Raw genomic sequence first — 19,701 nt, forward strand, 5'->3', positions numbered from 1 at the left:
CCAGTCCTTCTACAAACAAAAGCCTTGCTCATGACCTCTGGTAACTGACTTTCCTACCTGTGGAAACAGCTTTTCCAAATTTACCCTTTCAAATTCAGCTCTGGCTTTAAACATCTCTATCAGATCTCCCTTTGATCTGTTCTGTTGTAGGGAGGACAAGCCTGGTTTCTCCAGTCTGTCCGTGTAACTCAAGTCCCCTGTCCCTGGTACCTTTCAATGTAGAAAGGATATTGATCTTGAGAACCTTGTAATGGTCAAATTTCATCTGAAACATTAAATTATTCATTCCACAAAGAAGAATGGGAATTAATGTTAAATGTTTATAGAATACAACCTTGTTCTGACCTTAAGTTTGAGTAACTTTTCTATTGTAACAATTCATAATGGTAATACCACCAAGAGCAAATGGGATCCACAGGTGTGATCATTTCATATCCTGGGCTATAATGGGCATGTGGATGTATAAGGGCATTGTCAGTATATTTGCCATAAATCTCTCCTTTTGGCACTTAATGCTGAAGTTAGTTTCTTCTGCATTTGCAGTTTCTGTAACCATGCGACTGCATAATTAACTCCAAGGTAGCGGACTGCATTAGGAAAGACCACTTCAAAGGTTACCCGAAAAGTCAACTTAATTGTCGATATCCTTTTATCAAGTCAGTGATAGCCTTGAAATATTGCTTCCTCTCCACTCTACCTGTGAGAAATAATGAGAGAGAAACAGCCCATTAACTGGAGAATTAAAGCACGAGAGTACTTTATTCTGTATCCTATTTTGCATTTATTTATGCGCACAGTCATTTTTAAAAAAAAAGGTTTCAAAGCACCTACCCCATCCATTTGGCTGTCAGACTAAGGGAAGATCAGTAGTTCTTTTGCAAATTTATATTGCAACTTTCACCAGAGACATGAGGCAGGATCGAGATGAATTTACTCCAATTAAACCATATTTTATCAGCTAAATGAGTAATTATAATCTGCGATGACCTTGTGATGGCATTTTTGAGGCATTAAGAATTTGGTGATTTAGGATTATTAGGGTAACATTAATTATTGTATGTCATGTTTGTTTTTCTAACAGGCTCTTAATCCAATGATAAATGGGGAATTCTTACCTGAGGATCAGAAAGGTCTCCAAAGTACTGGCCAATTTGCATTATTTATAATCCAGTGGTTTTAGTTTCAAGTGCGGTAATCAATACTGAGGGCAGCAGACAAAGGGCCTTGAAGTTATGTTTCTTGTTAATATTGTGTTATCTAAGGAGCCAAGCTTACAAAACTGCTCCTGTTTGAAATGAGATACAATAATAATTCCTGAAGGAGTGACGGGCATGAATAAATAAATTACCTTTGAGACCATTCCCTGCCAAAACTTCACTACCTCTCTCTCTCTCTCTTTTCTCCTTAAAATTAAACTTTGCGATCAACCCTTTGGTCACTGTTCCTGCTACATCTCGGCCGTAACTCTGTTGTTGTGTGCTGTCTGGGAGGAAAAAAAGTCACAGAGTAAATTCTGATCTTTAAATAAAAATAATGTTCCTTGAATAGTTTTATTAATAGGAGCGTAGGAGCAGAATGGGCATTTCGATCCCTCAAGCCTGCTCCACCATTCAGTACGATCTTGGCTAAATCACTTGTGGTCTCAGCTATACTGTTCCGTCTGTCCCCATAACCCTTGTCTCCCTGGTCTATCACAAATCTAATTCATCTTAAAATTAATTCCATGTACAGGCCTCCAAAGAATTTCACAGTTTAATAAGATGTGAGGGCAGCAGCAGGCCATTCAGCCCATCGTGATTAGAGTGGTGCTGGAAAAGCACAGCATGTCAGGCAGCATCAGAGGAGCAGGAAAATCGATGTTTCGGGCAAAAGCCCTAATCCTGATGAAGGGCTTTTGTCCGAAACGTCAATTTTCCTGCTCCTCGGATGCTCCCTGACCTGTTGCACTTTTCCAGCACCACTCTAATCTTGACTCTGATCTCCAGCAACTGCAGTACCCACGTCTGCCCATTCAGCCCATCAAGTCTGTTCCACCATTCAATGAGATCGTGGCTGATTTGATCAGCCTCAACTCTACTTTCCTGCCTTTCCCCCACAACCCTTGGCTCTTTTACCCGTTTAGAAATCCGTCCATCTCAGCCATGAATATAATTAATGACCCAACCTCAGCAGCCCTTTGTGATAAAGAATTCCACAGATTCTGAGAGAAAAAAGCTCTTCCTCATTTCTGTTTTAAATGTGTAATCCCTTGTTCTGGGATTATACCGTCTGGTCCTAGACTGTCCCACAAGGGGGAGCAGTCTCTCCTCACCCTCCCTGTCAAGTCCTCAGTTTATGTTTCAATAAGATCTCTTCTCATTCTCCTAAACTCCATTGAGTACAAGCCCAAATGACCCAACCCATCTTTAAGAAAATCCATCAGTACCCAGAGGCTGGTGAACCTTTTCTGGTCCACCTCCAATGCCAGGGTATCTTTCCTTAAATAAGGAGTCCAAAACTATTCCCAGTATTCCAACTGGGATAAATTTTCTCATCTCTGCTTTAAAAGAGAAACTTATATTTTAATCAGGACTGCTAGTCTCCCGGGGAAGAGGAACCATCTGCACAATATACATCCTATCCAGACCCCTCAAGATCATATGTGATTCAACCAGACTTTATAAATATATAGGTTAAAGGAAGGCTGTTGGGTGGTTGTAACTCCAGGAGTAGCGACACTTGCTATTTTTAGGGTTCCATTATTTATTTAGCGTCATAGAGTCACAGAGATGCACAGCATGGAAACAGATCCTTCGGTCCAACTCATTCAGGATGACCAGATATCCTAAACGAGTCTAGTCCCATTTGTCAGCACTTGCACATATCCCAGTAAACCCTTCCTATTCATATACCCATCCAGATGCCTTTTAAATGTTGTAATTGTACCAGCCTCCACCACTTTCTCTGGCAGATCATTCTATACAAGCCCCACCCTCTGCATGAAAATGTTACCCCTTAGATCTCTTTCAAATCTTTCCCCTCTCACCCTAAACCTTTGCCCTCTAGTTCTGAATTCCCCCACCCACGGGGAAAAGACCTTGTCTATTTACCCTATCCATGCCCCTCATGATTTTATAAACCTCTATAAGGTCACCCCTCAGCCTCTGACGCTCCAGGGAAAACAGGCTAAGCCTATTCAGCCTCTCTCCAGAGCTCAAATTCTCCAACCCTGGCAACATTAAGAAATAATGAAGACAGCAACTACTGTGTTTGTTTAAGTATCAGCCATTGCTTACTTGACAGCACACTTACTTTGGTACAACAGAATATTGGGTTCATCAGGACTTAAACACAAAAATCAAAGTTCACACTCCAGTGAAATGCTGCACTGGAATGAATGTGAAAGACCCCACAGCACTATTGGGAAGAAGCGCAGGGGGCTTCTCCCCCGTGTCATTCTTCACTCGACACGATCAAAACACTGTTTGGGCTTTGCTGTTTGTGGGATCTTGCTGTGTGCGAATTGGCTGCTGCATTTCCCACACTACAGCAGTGACTAGACTACAAAAAGTATGTCCTTAGCTGTTATGTGCTTTGAGAATTCTGGGAGTCATGAAAGGCCCCATGTCTTGCAGGGGAAGAGATAGCCTATTATCATTAGATTATTAATTCAGAACCTGAGAGGAAGTGAAGACTGCAGATGCTGAACTGTCAGAGTCAAAAAGTGTGGCGCTGGAAAATCACAGCAGGTCAGGCAGCACCCAAGGAGCAGGAGAGTCAACGTTTTGGGCATAAGCCCTTTATCAGGAATGTCGAGATTGGGGGGAGGGTAGATGGGAAGGTGATTGGTAGGTGCAGGAGGGGGGTGATGGTCATAGATTGGAGGGAGGGTCGAGTGGAGAGGTAGGAAGGAAGATGGACAAGTAGGACACTTCAAGAGGGTGGTGCCAAGTTGGAGGGGTTAATCTAGGATGGGTTGAGATTTGGAAACTAGTGAAGTTGATGTTGATGTCATGTATTTGGAGGTCCCAAGATGGAAGACGAGGTGTTCTTCCTCCAGGCGTCGGGTGGCTAGAGTTTGGCGGTGGAGAGGCCCAGGACTTGCATGTCCTTGGCTGAGTGGGAGGGGGAGTTGAAGTGGTTGGCCACAGGGCAGAGGGGTTGTTGGGAGCATGTGTCCCAGACATTAATCCTGAAATCCAGGTTATAGAACAAAGAACAATACAGGAACAGGCCCTTCGGCCCACCAAACCTGTATCGACACATGATGCCTTTCTAAACTAAAGCCTTTTGCCTCCATGTGGTCTGTACCCCTCGATTCCTTGCTGATTTGTGTATCTGTCAAGATGCCTCCTAAATGTTGCTATTGTATCTGTTTCTACCACCTCCTTTGGCAGTGCATTCCCGGCACTCACCACCCTCTGTGTAAAAAAAACCTTCTCGCACATTTCCTTTAAACTTATCCCCTTCTAGCTTAAACCTATGTCCCTTAATAATTAACATTTCTTCCCTGGGAAATTAAAAAATGCATGTCTGTCTTTTTATTAAAACTAGTTTCTATTATATGTTCACACAGTATGAGATGGTTCACGAGGATTCCAATAATTAGTTTTAAAGTGATGTTTCAACATTATTGGGTATTTCTTGAGGCAGAGCAGAATTGATTGCTTTGCAATCAGGAGCAGCTTTTTAAAAACGTCCTTACAATTAATGAAACCCTGAAATTGTTTGTGGATGCAGAGTAAGGACACAAAGGCAACTTCTTTCACATTCCCCTTGTCAATGCTGCGCACCCTCAGGGTAGTTAAACAGCACAATTTCAACACTTTGGAGTGACTTGAGGGAGTTTGGACTGTAGTGGTAGTGAAGAGTATGTTGCTTTGGGATGCAGTGTGTGTGATGTTGCCAGGTATGACCAGCTTGGGCCTGGGATAGTTCATTGTCACCACGAAGCTTAACGAGAAGAAGTTTTGATTTAAAAAATACATGGTTTATTGCGTGTTGGAATTAGGCACAAGTCATGTGAATAAGTTAGACACTGTTCCCAGGATAACAGTCTCTGATGTTAAGCTGTTCTGCCTTATCCCCACCCAAGAGAATAGGATATCACCAGATTGGGTGGAATTTAATGCAGTCTCCAACATTAACCCTTTTGGAGCCATTATCTTATATGGTAAGAAATAAGCTACTGGAGCAAACCTAGGCTATTTGTCCAATTGAGTTTGCTCCACCATTTGACAATGGTTGATATGGACACACACACATCACTGTGCTTATGGGCTAGGCACTAAGATGGTAATTCATTTCAGTTTGTGTTGGGGTGATCTGTGTGGCATGTTCATGTTCCATGCAGAAGGTTAGGATCAAAGGAACAGGAGAAAGTGATGCATTCCCTTCACCTTATTTCACCATTAGTAAGATCATGGTGCATCTATGTTCTAACTTCACATGTCCCTTCAAAGTATTTTTGGCAAAAATCTATCAATCTCCATTTTAAAGTTACTAATTGTTTTAACATCAATTGACATTTGTACAAGAGAATTCCATTTGTGTGTGAAATGTCCAGAGCTAATTTGTTCTATATTCCTAGACCGGTGGAAATAGTTTCTCCCAATAAACCTGATCTTTTCTCTTTCACATCTTGAAAACTTCAACGAAGTTGGTGCTGAATTACATAATCTATAGAATCCTTACAGTGCTGAAGCAGGCCATTCAGCCCATTGAGGCAAGAGTGAGGACTGCAGATGCTGAAGATCAGAGTCTAGATTAGACTGGTGCTGGAAAAGCACAGCAGGTCAAGCAGCATCCGAGGAGCAGGAAAATCAAAGTTTCGGGCTAAAGCCCTTAATGAGGAATGAAGCCCTTCATTCCTCATGAAGGGCTTTTGCCTGAAACGTCGATTTTCCTGCTCCTCAGATGCTGCCTGACCTGCTGTGCTTTTCCAGCACCAGTCTAATCTAGATTCAGCCCATTGAGTCCGCGCCAACCCTCTGAAGAGCACCCCACACAGACTCATCCCCTCCTAAGCTTATTCTCTGTAACATTTCTGGTGACTAACCTACCGATTCCTGGGCAGCATGGGACAATTTAGCAAGGCCAATCCATGGGAAGAAATCGGAGTACCCGGAGAAAACCAATGCAGACATGGGAGAAGGTGCAAATTTTTCAAATTCTAGGATATTATACCCTAGTTTGTTTAAATCTATCCTTGTACCTTAACCCATGGAGCTCAGGTATCATTCTATGCTGTTCACACTTTGAAGGGTGTGGGTTTAAGTATTATTGAGAGATTTAAGCATAATATTTCTGCTGGTTCTCTCAGCAATACAGCCGCACTGTCAGAGGTGAAATCTTCTGGACGTAAAGTTAAATTTGAAGCATCTCTGTCTCTCTGCTCCACTCCCCTCAGGTGGAAATAAAAAGATCCATTGAACGCCATTGTCAGGGAGTTCATCCAGTGTTTTGGCCAATGTATATGCCCCACTCAGCAGCAAAGGAACAGGCAGTTGGCTCACTGATAGCATTGGCCAGCAGATGTGAAGCTGGAGAAAAGCATATCCCTCGGGTGCTGTCTGACCTGCAGTGCTTTTCCAGCTTTGCATTTATTGACTCTCACTTCTAGCATCCACACTGTCTCCAAGTCACTGATAACATTGCATTTACTTAGCGCCCTCAGGTTGTCCCAATGCCCTCCACACTCAATGAAGCACTTCCAAAGTATTGTTACTATGAAGTACAGGCAATCAATTATCACACAGCAAGCTCGCTCCAGTGGGGTCACCATCTGATAATCTGTTTTTCTGATGTTGCTGAGAGATAATATTGGTGTAAGACTTTCCAGGTGGTGCTTAATCTGTCATCATAATGTTAATGATATTTATTCTAAAGAAGGAAGACTAAGGCAGAGTTTTTGGTAATCCTTTTGTTTCAGAATGAGCCATACCCGACTCGGCAGTATAAAGGAGTGCATTTTGGTAACCGCACATCGAAACGCATTGATTTTAAAATTCGTGAAGGCCCTGGACCGGGAACGTATGATCTCCTGAAGTCAGTATAGTGTTTCTTGCAGCACTATTAAATACTATTTCTTTGTTGTCTATAAATTGCAGAATATTTATTACAATAACCCCTGATACCCCTGATATTAGATCTACAACACAGTTCAGTTCCATAGGTTGCATGGTGGCTCAGTGGTTAGCACTGCTGCCTCACAGCACCAGGGTCCCAGGTTTGATTCCAGCCTCGGGCGACTTGTGTGTGTGGAGTTTGCACATTCTCCCCTTGTCTGCATGGAGTTTGCTCTGTTTTTCTCCTACAGTCCAAAGATGTACAGGTTAGGTGGTTTAGCTGTGGGAAATGCAGGGTCCCAGGGATTGGGTGCGATGCTGTTTCGAAGGTCAGTGTGGACTTAATGGGCTGAATGGCCTGCTTCCACACTGTAGGGATTCTATGATACCTTTGAATTTATAGTACTGTGTGGTTTCCTGATGTGTTAAAAATCCAAGGTTAAGATGCACAACTTCCCCTTTTTGGCCAGAAAATGGACCTGTAGTCATCATGAGTTTGAACTGGTGTCACTCTCAGAGTTGTAATAGCTTCAATTGTTCTGGCATTTCTCATTAGCATGTACCCTGGTAAGGTGTGCTGTGCAAACACAATAGCACTGTATTAATGTTCATTCACTTTTGAAACAGTTAGATCTTCTAAAATGCTCCACATGATTTGGGGTTATAGCTTTTATTGATGGGGTAATTGATATAAGCTCAAAGCTGGCTGTCAAAATGGCCACCTGTGCTGACTTGAACGGTTCTGGTGAAGTCAGTAACTGGAAACAGATGCCACTAAGCCAGAATGAATCAGTGTGAGTGTGGCTGACATCACTGTGTTCCCTCTGTAATAGTGTCACTGGCTGCACATGCCGACCAGGGTCGAATTCCCATATATCCATGGGGGCTGAGAATTGAGAGCAGGGGAAAACCCATGAGAGGGGTCAAAGGACATGAGTGAGGGAGATGAGCAAAGGCTGGCAAAGAGGTGACAACCATTGAAGAGTGCAGGTGGGTAGCTACTGAAGCTGGGCGAGTGAGAGAGAGTGAGAGTGGCTCTGGCCTGAGTTGGGGGTTGGTGTTTGGGGATGAGGGCAGGCAGTTGTATGGGTGGGAGTGCTGAGGATATCCTCATTGCCTGACAAGAAGCAGCTGCTTCACTAAGTAGCTCAAGGCTGGCTTATAGTGTCATAGAGTCATAGAGATGTACAGCATGGAAACAGACCCTTCGGTCCAACCCATCCATGCCGACCATTGATCCCAACCCAAACTAGTCCCACCTGCCAGCACCCAGCCCATATCCCTCCAAACCCTTCCTATTCATATACCCATCCAAATGCCTCTTAAATGTTGTAATTGTACCAGCCTCCACCACAACCTCTGGCAGCTCATTCCATACACGTACCACCCTCTGCATGAAAAAGTTCCCCTTAGGTCTGTCTTGTATCTTTCCCCTCTCACCCTAAACCTATGCCCTCTAATCCTGGACTCCCCGACCCCAGGGAAAAGACTTTGTTTATTTATCCTTTCCCTGCCCCTCATAATTTTGTAAACCTTTATAATGTCACCCCTCAGCCTTCAACGCTCCAGGGAAAACAGCCCCAGCCTGTTCAGCCTCTCCCTGTAGCTCAGATCCTCCAACCCTGGCAACATCCGTGTAAATCTTTTCTGAACCCTTTCAAGTTTCACAACATCTTTCTGATAGGAAGGAGACCAGAATTGCACGCAATATTCTAACAGTGGCCTAACCAATGTCCTGTACATCCGCAACATGACCTCCCAACTCCCGTACTCAATACTTTGACCAATAAAGGAAAGCATACCAAATGCCTTCTTCACTATCCTATCTACCTGCGACTCCACTTTCAAGGAGCTATGAACCTGCAAAGGTCTCTTTGTTCAGCAACACTCCCTTGGACCTTACCATTAAGTGTATAAGTCCTGCTAAGATTTGCTTTCCCAAAATGCAGCACCTCGCATTTATCTGAATTAACCTCCATTTGCCACTTCTCAGCCCATTGACCCATCTGGTCCAGATCCTGTTGTAATCTGAGGTAACCCTCTTTGCTGTCCACTACACCTCCAATTTTGGTGTCATCTACAAACTTACTGACTGTACCTCTTATTCTCGCATCCAAATCATTTATGTAAATGACAAAAAGTAGACGACCCAGTACCGATCCTTGTGGCACTCCACTGGTCACAGGCCTCCAGTCTGAAAAACAACCCTCCACCACCACCCTCTGTCTTCTACCTTTGAGCGAGTTCTGTATCCAAATGGCTAGTTCTCCCTGTATTCCATGAGATCTAACCTTGCTAATCAGTCTCCCATGGGGAACCTTGTTGAACGCCTTACTGAAGCCCATATAGATCATATCTACTGCTCTGCCCTCATCAATCTTCTTTGTTACTTCTTCAAAATACTCAATCAAGTTTGTGAGACATGATTTCCCACGCACAAAGCCATGTTGACTATCCCGAATCAGTCCTTGCCTTTCCAAATACCTGTACATGCTGTCCCTCAGGATTCCCTCCAACAACTTGCCCACCACCAAAGTCAGGCTCACCGGTCTGTAGTTCCCTGACTTGTCTTTACCACTCTCTGTCCAGTTGGAATGGAAACTGCCATCTATCTCCTGGCAGTGGAGTGGTGTTGCCATGATCCTTGTGCTACCTAGAGAGGACATTCCTACGAAACACAGGAATCCCCTATAAAAATCGACTTACTTAGACATGCTATGACACACCTCCAGGGCCATTTCTTCCCAAGTTGAGACTTGAATCCAGATGTTCTAGCTCAGTGGTATGGTCATGTCAATTGCATCTCGAGACCCTTGGACATTACAGATTATATTCAGCAATGGCACTGAGTTTAAATGATGCCAGTCTTTGTGAAGCAATGCACATTTTATTTAATGGATTGGAACATTGCAATAGCACAACCTGTGTTATGTTAGCTATTGTCCGTCACTCAGCTATACTCTTTATAAGTGTCGGGGCAAACATATATAATCTACTTCTAAACCATGGTTCCCTCCCCCACACCTCTGCTGAGGGTTCACACACATTGATCAGTGTGCTGACTCTTTCCCAACATTGACTTCCGATTTCAGAGTCTACACCATGCTCAAGCCTTGGAGGACTGCACCGAGGAAAACAATAATAGAGAGAAGATAATCCCCCCCATCCCTTCCGATCTGGTCCATCTCTAATCTCTCTGTCAGTTGTTGCTGGGGTGGTGTTGCTCAAGTTCCTGTGTTAATCCTCACTCCATGGCCTTGGTTGTGTAATCTCGGCTGACCGTGTTAGTGCTGACGGGGTGCAGCACTGTCAGAGGGCCTGTCTCTGAAATAAAACATCAAACTGAGGCCTGGGCTGTAGGGAGAAACAGCAACCAACCCATGAACAACACTGCATTAAACACATGAGGTGCAAAGTCAGTGTAGCGGTGTAATGAGGTCAGCCACAGGTGGACCTCATAGAATATGGGGCTGTTAATCTGATCCAATCAGGGAGCCCTGGCTGACAGATATAAACAGGAGCGTCAGAGGTTCTGTTCACTCTGAGAGCTGCCTCTGAGGGAGCTGGATCAGTGTCAAGGACTCTCCCTGTGTAAATAAAGGGGGACTTGGTGATGGGATACCGGCCTCTGTGGAGTTATTTCAGTCAGAATGATCAATTGCAGTTTAACCTTATCAGATTTCGAATGAAGGTATTTCAGTCAGCTGTAGAGAGCAGTACTCTGCTTGAGGCTGAGTGCATCATCTGATAGTCTTCCAGTGAGCTGGGAGTAGACCTTAGCATTAACACTCGATTACTGCAACAACCGTTACCGTTAAAGGGAATACAGCAAGAGAGTTTTGCAGGTAATTCTGCACAGTGCGATTTTAACTGGAGGACTTGGATTTGAACTGAAATTATTAAAGATAGTGACGCAGGTTAGTAGGGCCATTGCAAAAAAAGCAGGAATCAAATCACTGGTGTTGATTTTACGGATGGATAATACTGCAGTTATTAAAACAGAAATACTCTGCAGGTTTGGCAGAGTCTGTGAGGAGAGAGAGAAACAAAAGAGTTAATGTTTCAAGTTGATGAGCTGTCATCAGAAAAGTTTAACAAGCGGCTCAAATGAGAGATGCCAGATCTGAAACAAAGCCCAGGGTCTTGACAGTCTCTGCAGCAATGAGGCCTAGAAGGTACGCTCCCGAGGTCCTGAAAGCCTGACTTCAGAGGAATTAACCTCAGAAGGGTAAACTGCTGATGGACCAATTACCCCGTGTTGGGAACGCTCCAAAAAGGTCTTCAGAACTGAGTTGGGGGTTGAAGATTTCGGAGGTGTCCGATAGAGTTATCTGCACAATTACTGAAGGAAAGTTACCTGTTCTGGCTTCAGGGTAACCCCAGCGCCTTCGCCTCGGTACACGACTGACCCTGCGCTCCTCACCCCCCAACACCCCTACACACCACCTCCCCACACCACCTCCTAACAGCCACCCATGATCATCTACCTTCCTCCAACCCCTTACCTGACTCTCGACCTCCTGACCCCAATTGAACATGACCTCCCCCTTCAAACCCATTGCTGCACCCCCCCCCCCCCCCTTCACTCCCAACATTCCCCGACTCTGATCTCACCATTCAGCAGGGGTAAGGATTTGAAGATTACCTGTGGAGAATGAGAGGATACTTATGTGGAGTCACAGTGATACAAAACTCTAGGGCCTGGTATCCAGTTTCCAGTGCAATTCTGTGTCATATAGACAGAAACATGATATATTCACAACTGTGAGTTAAATATTTGGCTTGTTTTGTACTTCAGGGAAACTAATATTTATTGTGAAAATCTGAACATGAAGGATAAAGATCAGAAATACGAATCTCACATCCCCCGATACCTTGATGCAGTTGTACAAGAGGAGGAAAAGAAGGTAAAAAAAAATTATTGCAGAAGCTGGTTTTGCTTTTTTCATTTTCCACATTGTCCAGTTCCTGTTACATTTCTAAGTCCTCAGTCGAATGACTTGCATCAGTTACACGTTCTATCTGTCACAATTTGTTACATCAGAGTGTACATTTATTTCATAAATGTCAGCCATGCCAGGAATTCCATTTGTGTCCTTTGTCAAAATATAAAGGCCCAGCTTTGTGTGACATGTATTAATCGCGATAAATCTGGGTACTGCGCAGTGGGACCATTGAGGGTTGGCTGAAGCGTGAGATAACATCAGTTTCAGGGCAGGAAATGCCCACCTCATCACAGATACTCCGAGCCCGGGAGGATTTTTAACCTAACTCTCCAGTGGGTGTTAAGAGGACACCATTTTTTTTATATATGCCTGTTAAGATTTATCTCCCTCAACATCAAGGAAGAATAAAACTTGGGTGCTCTGTAAAATTAATTTTACATCCGGTTCCCTCAGTTTTCCTGAAAGAAGGCAAAATGTTGTGGATGCTGGAAATTGGAAACAGGCACAGACAATGTTGGGGAAATTCAGCAGGTCTAGCAGCATCTGTGGAGAGAGAAGCAGAATTAACGTTGCAAGTCTGGTATAATTGTTCTTCAGAACTGAGGGGGAGTTATACTTGACTTGAAAAGTTGACTCTGTTTCGCTGTCCACAGATATAGCCAGATGTGCTGAGTTTCTCCAGCATCCTTTGTGTCTGTACCCTCTGGTTTCTGACAGATGGGTTAGTTTAACCTTGCAAGGCTATGTTTAACATACCAATGTCTGTGTGGTGAAATAGGCAGAAAAAGGCTTTCTGAGATTTCCAAGGATTTTATGATAAGTCTGTGGTTTCCACAATTTCCTTCTGGACTCAGTCCCTGTCTGGGATACAGCCCCCTGCTGGACAAGAACCCAGCAGTTATTTTAATCAATAAATCCACCAACTAATTTACCAAATCACTCAATTGCAAATCATAGACACAGTCCTCAAGGGTCATTGCAATAATATCAACAGCATACTGAAAGGCCTGGACAGAGTGGATGTTGGGAAGGTGTTTCCATTGGTAGGAGAGGCTAGGACCCGAGGGCACAGCCTTAGAGTAAAGGGAAGACCCTTTTAGAATGGAGAGAAGGAGAAACTTCTTCAGCCAGAGAGTGGGGAATCGATGGAATTCATCACCACAGAAGGTTGTGGAGGTCAGGTCAATATATTAAAGCTGGAGGGAGATGGGTTGTTGGTTGTAAGAGGGATCAAGGATTACGGGGAGAAAGGGATTGAGAAACTTATCAGCCGTGATTTAATGGTGGAGCTGAATCAATGGGCTGAATGGCCTAATTTCTACTCCTATGTCTTATGATCTAATAACAAAAAAAAGAAGAAGGGGGTGAACAAGCAAAAGGGGACAAAATCAAGCTCATGTTGGAGGGGGAGATGGTGTCTCCAGCCCCTGCGGTGCCCACCTCTCTCTCTCTCTCTCGAAATGCCTTGAAGGTGTTAGTGGACACCACATGCTCCACCTCTGAGGACACTTGGGCCCGATTGTGGCTGTGGAAGAGGGCGAGGCGGCCAACAAATACAAATACAATCTCCTCCACAGTCCTCTGTCTGGCCCTGGAATGACCTTCTATATGACCTCCTGTGTGGGCCGAATAGGGTCTTGGTTTGTTACAGCTGGCAGTGCTACAGTGCCTCTGTGGTCAGCTTAGACCTTTGTGCAGAGACAATCTTGCCTTCGGACTCTCAGACCAAGTTCAACAATCACAGCTGCTTTAAGGCCCTGAAAGTACATCACCCTGGTGGCAGCACCCTCAATGACACCCCCACACTCTCTTATCTCCCCCATCCTTCCAACCTCCACATTAAAACCAAGCAGCTGCTTAAACGAACAAAAGATGGCCATCATTCTCTACCTGCAGTCGCACCACTCTCTCAGTTACTGCTTCGAGCCGTAATCACTCTGCTCAGTTTGGACAGAAACAGCTCAGCCATTAGTTCAATCATCTCAAGGAAGGTGCAGTGTGCAGGGTTGGAAATAAATCAAGAAAATAAATAACTTTCTTTGATTTTCACAGAGTGTAATAAATGGAACCTCATTGCTGCAGTCGTGCTCACATGAAGTGCAGGGTCAGACAAGGGGCTGCTCCTGACCCAGACTGTGGGAACACAAGCCATAGCCCCACCCCTGACCCCAAACCCCTGACCCCCTACCCCTGACCCCCTACCCCATGACCCCCACCCCCTCAAGGCACAACAACCCGCCCCACTCCCTGGCCCCCACTCCCTGCTGCAGAGCATTACTCCCCCCAACTCCCTGACCCACCCCCACTCCCTCAGGGCACAGCAGCCCCACTACCCCATGCCCCTGGGAACATAGCACCTTCTCTCCCCCCCCGCCCTCAACACCTGGGAGAACAGGAACCATCCTCCTCACTCCCCCTGCCCCACTCCACTCCTGATACGACCCTGAGACCCCTGAAAGCACAGTGACCCTCTCCTTGATATACCGGCATACTGCCTACACTGACAATCTCTCCCGTACCAAGGCCTTATGATACCCCCTAGAGACCTGGGCTCCAGCTGTTCAGCTGTACCTCAATAACCTGGGCCGTAGTTATATGATCAGATAACAATCCCTCTCCAATGTTTATATATCTGCCTTCTCCGGGCTGAATATTTAAATTAGCATTGACCATTGACCGTGTTTAGTGGACAAACTTAAAAATCACACAACACCAGGTTACAGTCCAACAGGTTTAGTTGGAAACACTAGCTTTCGGAGCGCTGCTCCTTCGTCAGGTGTTGGATTCTAACCTGGTGGTGTGTGATTCTTAATTTTATCCACCCCAGTCCAACACTGGCAACTCCAAATTGTGTTTAGTTGACACGTTGATGACGGGATCCTTGGTGAACCCACACTTTATATAGTTACCCAACAGAGGAGAAGGCTATCAGAGCCATCATGCCTGTTCCAACCCTTTGAACAAGCTCTCACGTCTCCCTCTTCCACCACAGCTTGACAATTATTTCCTCTTCATGCGTTTTTCCTGAAGCATTCTTCAAGAAAGTTTCTGCTGAATCTATTTCCCAGCCTTTCAAGGCAGCTCATTCCAGATCGTAATGACCTCGCTTAAACTATTTAAAAAACTCAACTTATAAACTGGTCTAATACAAAACCAAAGAACTCGGTTGCTGGAAAACTGACAAAAAAAGATCAGAAAGTGCTGGAGAAACTGAGCAGGTCCAGCAGCATCTGCAGAGAGATAAAGAATTGAATTGAATTTATTTGTCATGTGTACTGAGGCACAGTGCAAAGCTTTGTCTTGTGAGCAATACAGGCAGATCACAGAGTTAAGTCACATAGATAGTAAATAACAGGTAAACAGCGGCAAAAATAAAAACACAGGTACAGGTGAATGTTAAGAGTTTGTGAGTCCATTCAGTATTCAGTAAAGAGAGAGAGAGAGAGTGTGTGAATGGTTCAGATCTGGTCTGACCTTTCATTAGAACTGGATTTGAAACATTAACTCTGTTTCTCTCACTCTGCAGATGCTGCTGAACCAGCTACATTTCTCACGCACTTTCTGTTTTTGTTAAAAAATTGATCTCCTCTTCTTCCCTCAGGCTCTTGTGCCAATTTCTTAAATCTGTAGCCTCCTAAACCTGGCCAATATCTCTGAATCAGGCTTGCTGCAGTGCTCCAGTGAAGTTAAGGAACTCCTGATGAAGGGCTTATGCCCCAAACATCGACTCTCCTGCTCCTCGGATGTCGCCTGACTACCTGTACTTTTCCAGTGCCATGCTTTTTGACTCTGACTCTCCAGCATCTGTAATCCTCACTTTCTCCTCCTCCCCGCACTCCAGGCCTTGTTTATCGCATGGACAGCTATTACACGCCACCCATTGTTAGACACTAACAGCCCCCATTAACAGCTATTCACCCTCCTGGCCAGATTGTGATCTATTCCTTTGTCTGTCCAATTGCTCTTCTCTCTCTTTGGGCTCTATCTCCACCCACCGATTACTCCTTATCCCCTCCCCCCACTCTATATTCTGCATAAAAAACATCTTTTTCTCACCCACCATCAGATCTGAGGAAGGGTCACCAGACCCGAAATGTTAACTCTTGATTTCTCTTCACAGATGCTGCCAAACTTGCTGAGTTTTTCCAGCAACTTCTGTTTTTAATCCTATATCTGTATATCTTTTAGTTACTGAAAACGATTTCTCTTCACTGAATTTAGTGAAATCATTCAGAATTTGGACAATTCTGTTAAGGTCCCTGTAATCTTCTCTGCCCAAGAAGAACATCCCAGAGTCTCCAGAACTCAAGCCCCTCATTCCTGGTACAATTGCAGCAAATCTCCTCTACACCCTTTCCAAAGTCGTGGGCCATCTGACTGACATGTTGTGAAAATGTTATTCCCTTTTCCAAAAGGGTTAATATTAAAGCCAAGTGTCAATGTGAGGTTATACAACTGACACATGTTATGAAGATATGGGTGTACTGTACCCTTCAGAAAGTTAAAAGCTAGCAGAACTACCTGACAGCACCAAGTGTTCTGAACAAGATACAATGTAACCTTATGGTCCAGCAGCTAGTGTAGCTGGTTGCCTGGAGACAAAAACAAATTCAAATTCAGCCAATCAGTTTAAATTATACCCCAAAAAATACCAAACTCCAATCAAGTTTGAATTTAGTATATTGATGATATTAAAAGCCAGTGACACAATCTGATGCTTTGGGGATATAAGACCAGGGAAAAATTGAATAGTTGGGGGAGAACTGCCAAGCCACCAGAATATACAGACTGCCTGAAACACAGCTCTCTTTAAGGTACATTGATGTATCAATGATCTGAGAAAAAGAAATCCTAAGAAGAAAATCTCCAGCGGAAGATACAAAGGGAAGATTCGACAGCTGTCTGGTTTTGAAATTTGAATTTTTGGTAAATCTTACTCAGGGGTTTTATTGGACTAGTATTATAGAAGGGAAACTAAATGATAGGTCAGAGGAAGGAGTTGTAAATAGTTGTTAGTTAATTAATCTCTGTTATACTTTAAGAAATAAAGTTGTTAATATTTACTTTAAATAGTTCTTGACCACTCGAATTTTCACAGATTACCACATGGGCTAAATCTTTTCTGTCTTGCTGGTTTAAATTAGCAGGGGAGTTTACTCCATGTCATAACACACAGCACTGTACAGAAAAATAAGGCAAAGGGATGTATGAGTATCTTGCTGACTATCACTGGATGAACTTTAATCAATCTGGCACAGGGTTGTAATCTTTGGCAGCATGAAATAGTTGTGTATTTTCCAGTATAATTAAAGTAAGTCAACCATTATATGGTAATATTTCAATAGGTGGCAGTTTCAGTTTATGATCTGCACTGTGTTAAACCATGACAATTGGATAAAAGAATGATTGTGTTTTCCTTTTATGTTTTGCTCCTGTTTTAAGGGCTTTGCACTTGGAAATAATTTACAAGCACCAGTTTAAGGAGATGTAATCTGACTGATGATTTGCATCGGTGTTGCACTGGATGTGTCAATGATGGTTTCATAAATGGTGATTCATAAGCTGATGAACAATACATAGAAATCTCACAATGTGATGCAGAAGAGACATTTAGCAATAAATACTGTTAAACTCCTTGCCATAGTGCAATCAAATAAATTCAGGAATGGTTGGAGAAACTCAGCAGGTTTGGCAGCATCTGTGGAGAGAGAGAAATAGAGTTAATGATTCGAGTCCAGTGACCCTTCTTCAGATCTTAGAGCAACATTTGAAGGTTTCTCCAAATCAAATCTCAAAGGTTTATTTGGTAGGGATAGGGGTTAGCATTGCCTTGCTTGTTAGTGAATCTTGTAGTTGGAAGAAGGGTGTTCAAAGTTTGGGAGAAGATTTGTTGCTCGGGTGCTCGTTGCTGTGGTTCTGTTCGCCGAGCTGGGAATTTGTGTTGCAGACGTTTCATCCCCTGTCTAGGTGACATACTCAGTGCTTGGGAGCCTCCTGTGAAGCGCTTCTGTGCTGTTTCCTCCGGCATTTGTAGTGGTTTGTCTCTGCCGCTTCCGGTTGTCAGTTCCAGCTGTCTGTTGTAGTGGCCGGTATATTGATTGAATCTGTGGATGAGTGCCATGCCTCTAGGAATTCCCTGGCTGTTCTCTACTATTATAGGACAAGCCAAACAGAGAGCAGCCAGGGAATTCCTAGAGGCCTGGCACTCATTCACAGATTCAATCAATAAACACATTGACCTGGACCCAATATACCCAAATTCCCAGCTCTGCGAACAGAACCACAACAGAAGGGTCATGTGGAGTGTAAACTTTGGCTTGAAGCTGCAGGGCTGAATGGTCTGATTTGGTGCTGTATTGAGTGTTTGTGAAGGTTATGATTAAATATTTTTAAGTTAATAGTCTTGATAACTCTGGCCTTAAGAACTATATCTAGCTCTGTCTTGAAAATATTCAAAGTTTGGCCTCAACAGCTTTCAGTCACAGAGAATTCCACAGGCTCCCCACTCTCTGGGTGAAGGCACTTCTTCTCCTCTCAGTCTGAAATGGCCTACCCTGTGTCCTTAGACTGTGACTCCTGGTTCTGGACCCCCTGCTCATTGTGAACATCCTTCCTGCATTTACCCTGTCCAGCCCTGTTCTAACCTCGTTCTAACTCAGGGCCCTCCTGAGGAAGGGTCACCAGATCTGAACGTTAACTCTTAATTTCTCTCCACACATGCTGCCAGACCGGCTGAGCTTTTCCAGTAATTTCTGTTTTTGTTCCTAACTAATCCAGTCTCTCTTCTCACCTCAGTCCTGCCATTCCCAGGAATCCATCTGGTAAACTTCTGTTACACTCCCTCTACAACAAGAACATCCTTCCCCAGATAAGGAGAACAAAACTGCTTACAGTACTCCAGGGATGATCTCACCAGGGCCCTGTATAACTGTTGCAAGACATCCCTGCTCTTAGTTTTTGTGTTTCTAATCTAGAATGCATACGAGTGAGTTAATTGTTCACCTATAGATTACTATGGCCACCTGAAAATTTCAATTTAATTTTAAAATTTCCTGCATTATCCCTTTCACTGCGGGAAAGAGCAGAGAAATGAAATTCTAACCTTTTTTTTGTCACAAACTGGTTCAGTTACAAAAGCAATCAAAAGCTTCTAATTACTCTAGTCTTTGTCATTTGGAATTTTGAACCGTGTGATGTTAATTGCTTTATTGTAGAAGCAGACTTAAGCAATGCATCATTTTATTTTAGCTTGTTATAAAATCCTTTCAAATCTTTCTCCTCTGTTTACAAGCCAACCTCAATGTCATGGATATGCCAGTATAATTGCAGATAAAATGACAAAACATATTTTCTGAGTGCTGCAGTTTTGCCTCAATCTCCAGCTGTTACAGGGACACTGAGTTGCAGATTTGGAATTACAATATTAATTATGAAAACAGCAAAAGCAAAATCTCAGATTAATTTGATATCTTTAGCATATAACCTTGCAAATGAATGTGTCTTAAAGAAAAATGTACCAGTATACCATTTGGTTATGGCAAAAGTGAGGACTGCAGATGCTGGAAATCAGAGTCTAGATTAGAGTGATGCTGGAAAAGCACAGAGGGCCAGGCAGCATCTGAGGAGCAGGAGAATTGATGTTTTGGGCAAAAGCCCTTTATCAGTCTGAAGGCAGAGAGCCTCCAGGGTGGAGAGATAAAAACACTGTC

At 43.7% G+C, this 19,701-nt stretch overlaps 1 protein-coding gene across 2 annotated transcripts in view; it reads left to right on the forward strand.

The window, feature by feature from the left end:
* stpg2 (sperm-tail PG-rich repeat containing 2) overlaps positions 1 to 19,701 on the forward strand; it is a 332,382-nt gene that overhangs the window by 47,354 nt on the left and 265,327 nt on the right. For both annotated transcript variants that reach the window (XM_072583829.1, XM_072583828.1), the window contains 2 exons: positions 6,911 to 7,026; positions 11,845 to 11,953. In XM_072583829.1, coding sequence (XP_072439930.1) covers positions 6,911 to 7,026; positions 11,845 to 11,953 — 225 coding nt within the window. The remainder of the gene's footprint in view (positions 1 to 6,910; positions 7,027 to 11,844; positions 11,954 to 19,701) is intronic.

Source organism: Chiloscyllium punctatum, chromosome 14 (genome assembly GCF_047496795.1).
Source record: "Chiloscyllium punctatum isolate Juve2018m chromosome 14, sChiPun1.3, whole genome shotgun sequence".
In the NCBI taxonomy this organism is placed as follows: domain Eukaryota; kingdom Metazoa; phylum Chordata; class Chondrichthyes; order Orectolobiformes; family Hemiscylliidae; genus Chiloscyllium; species Chiloscyllium punctatum.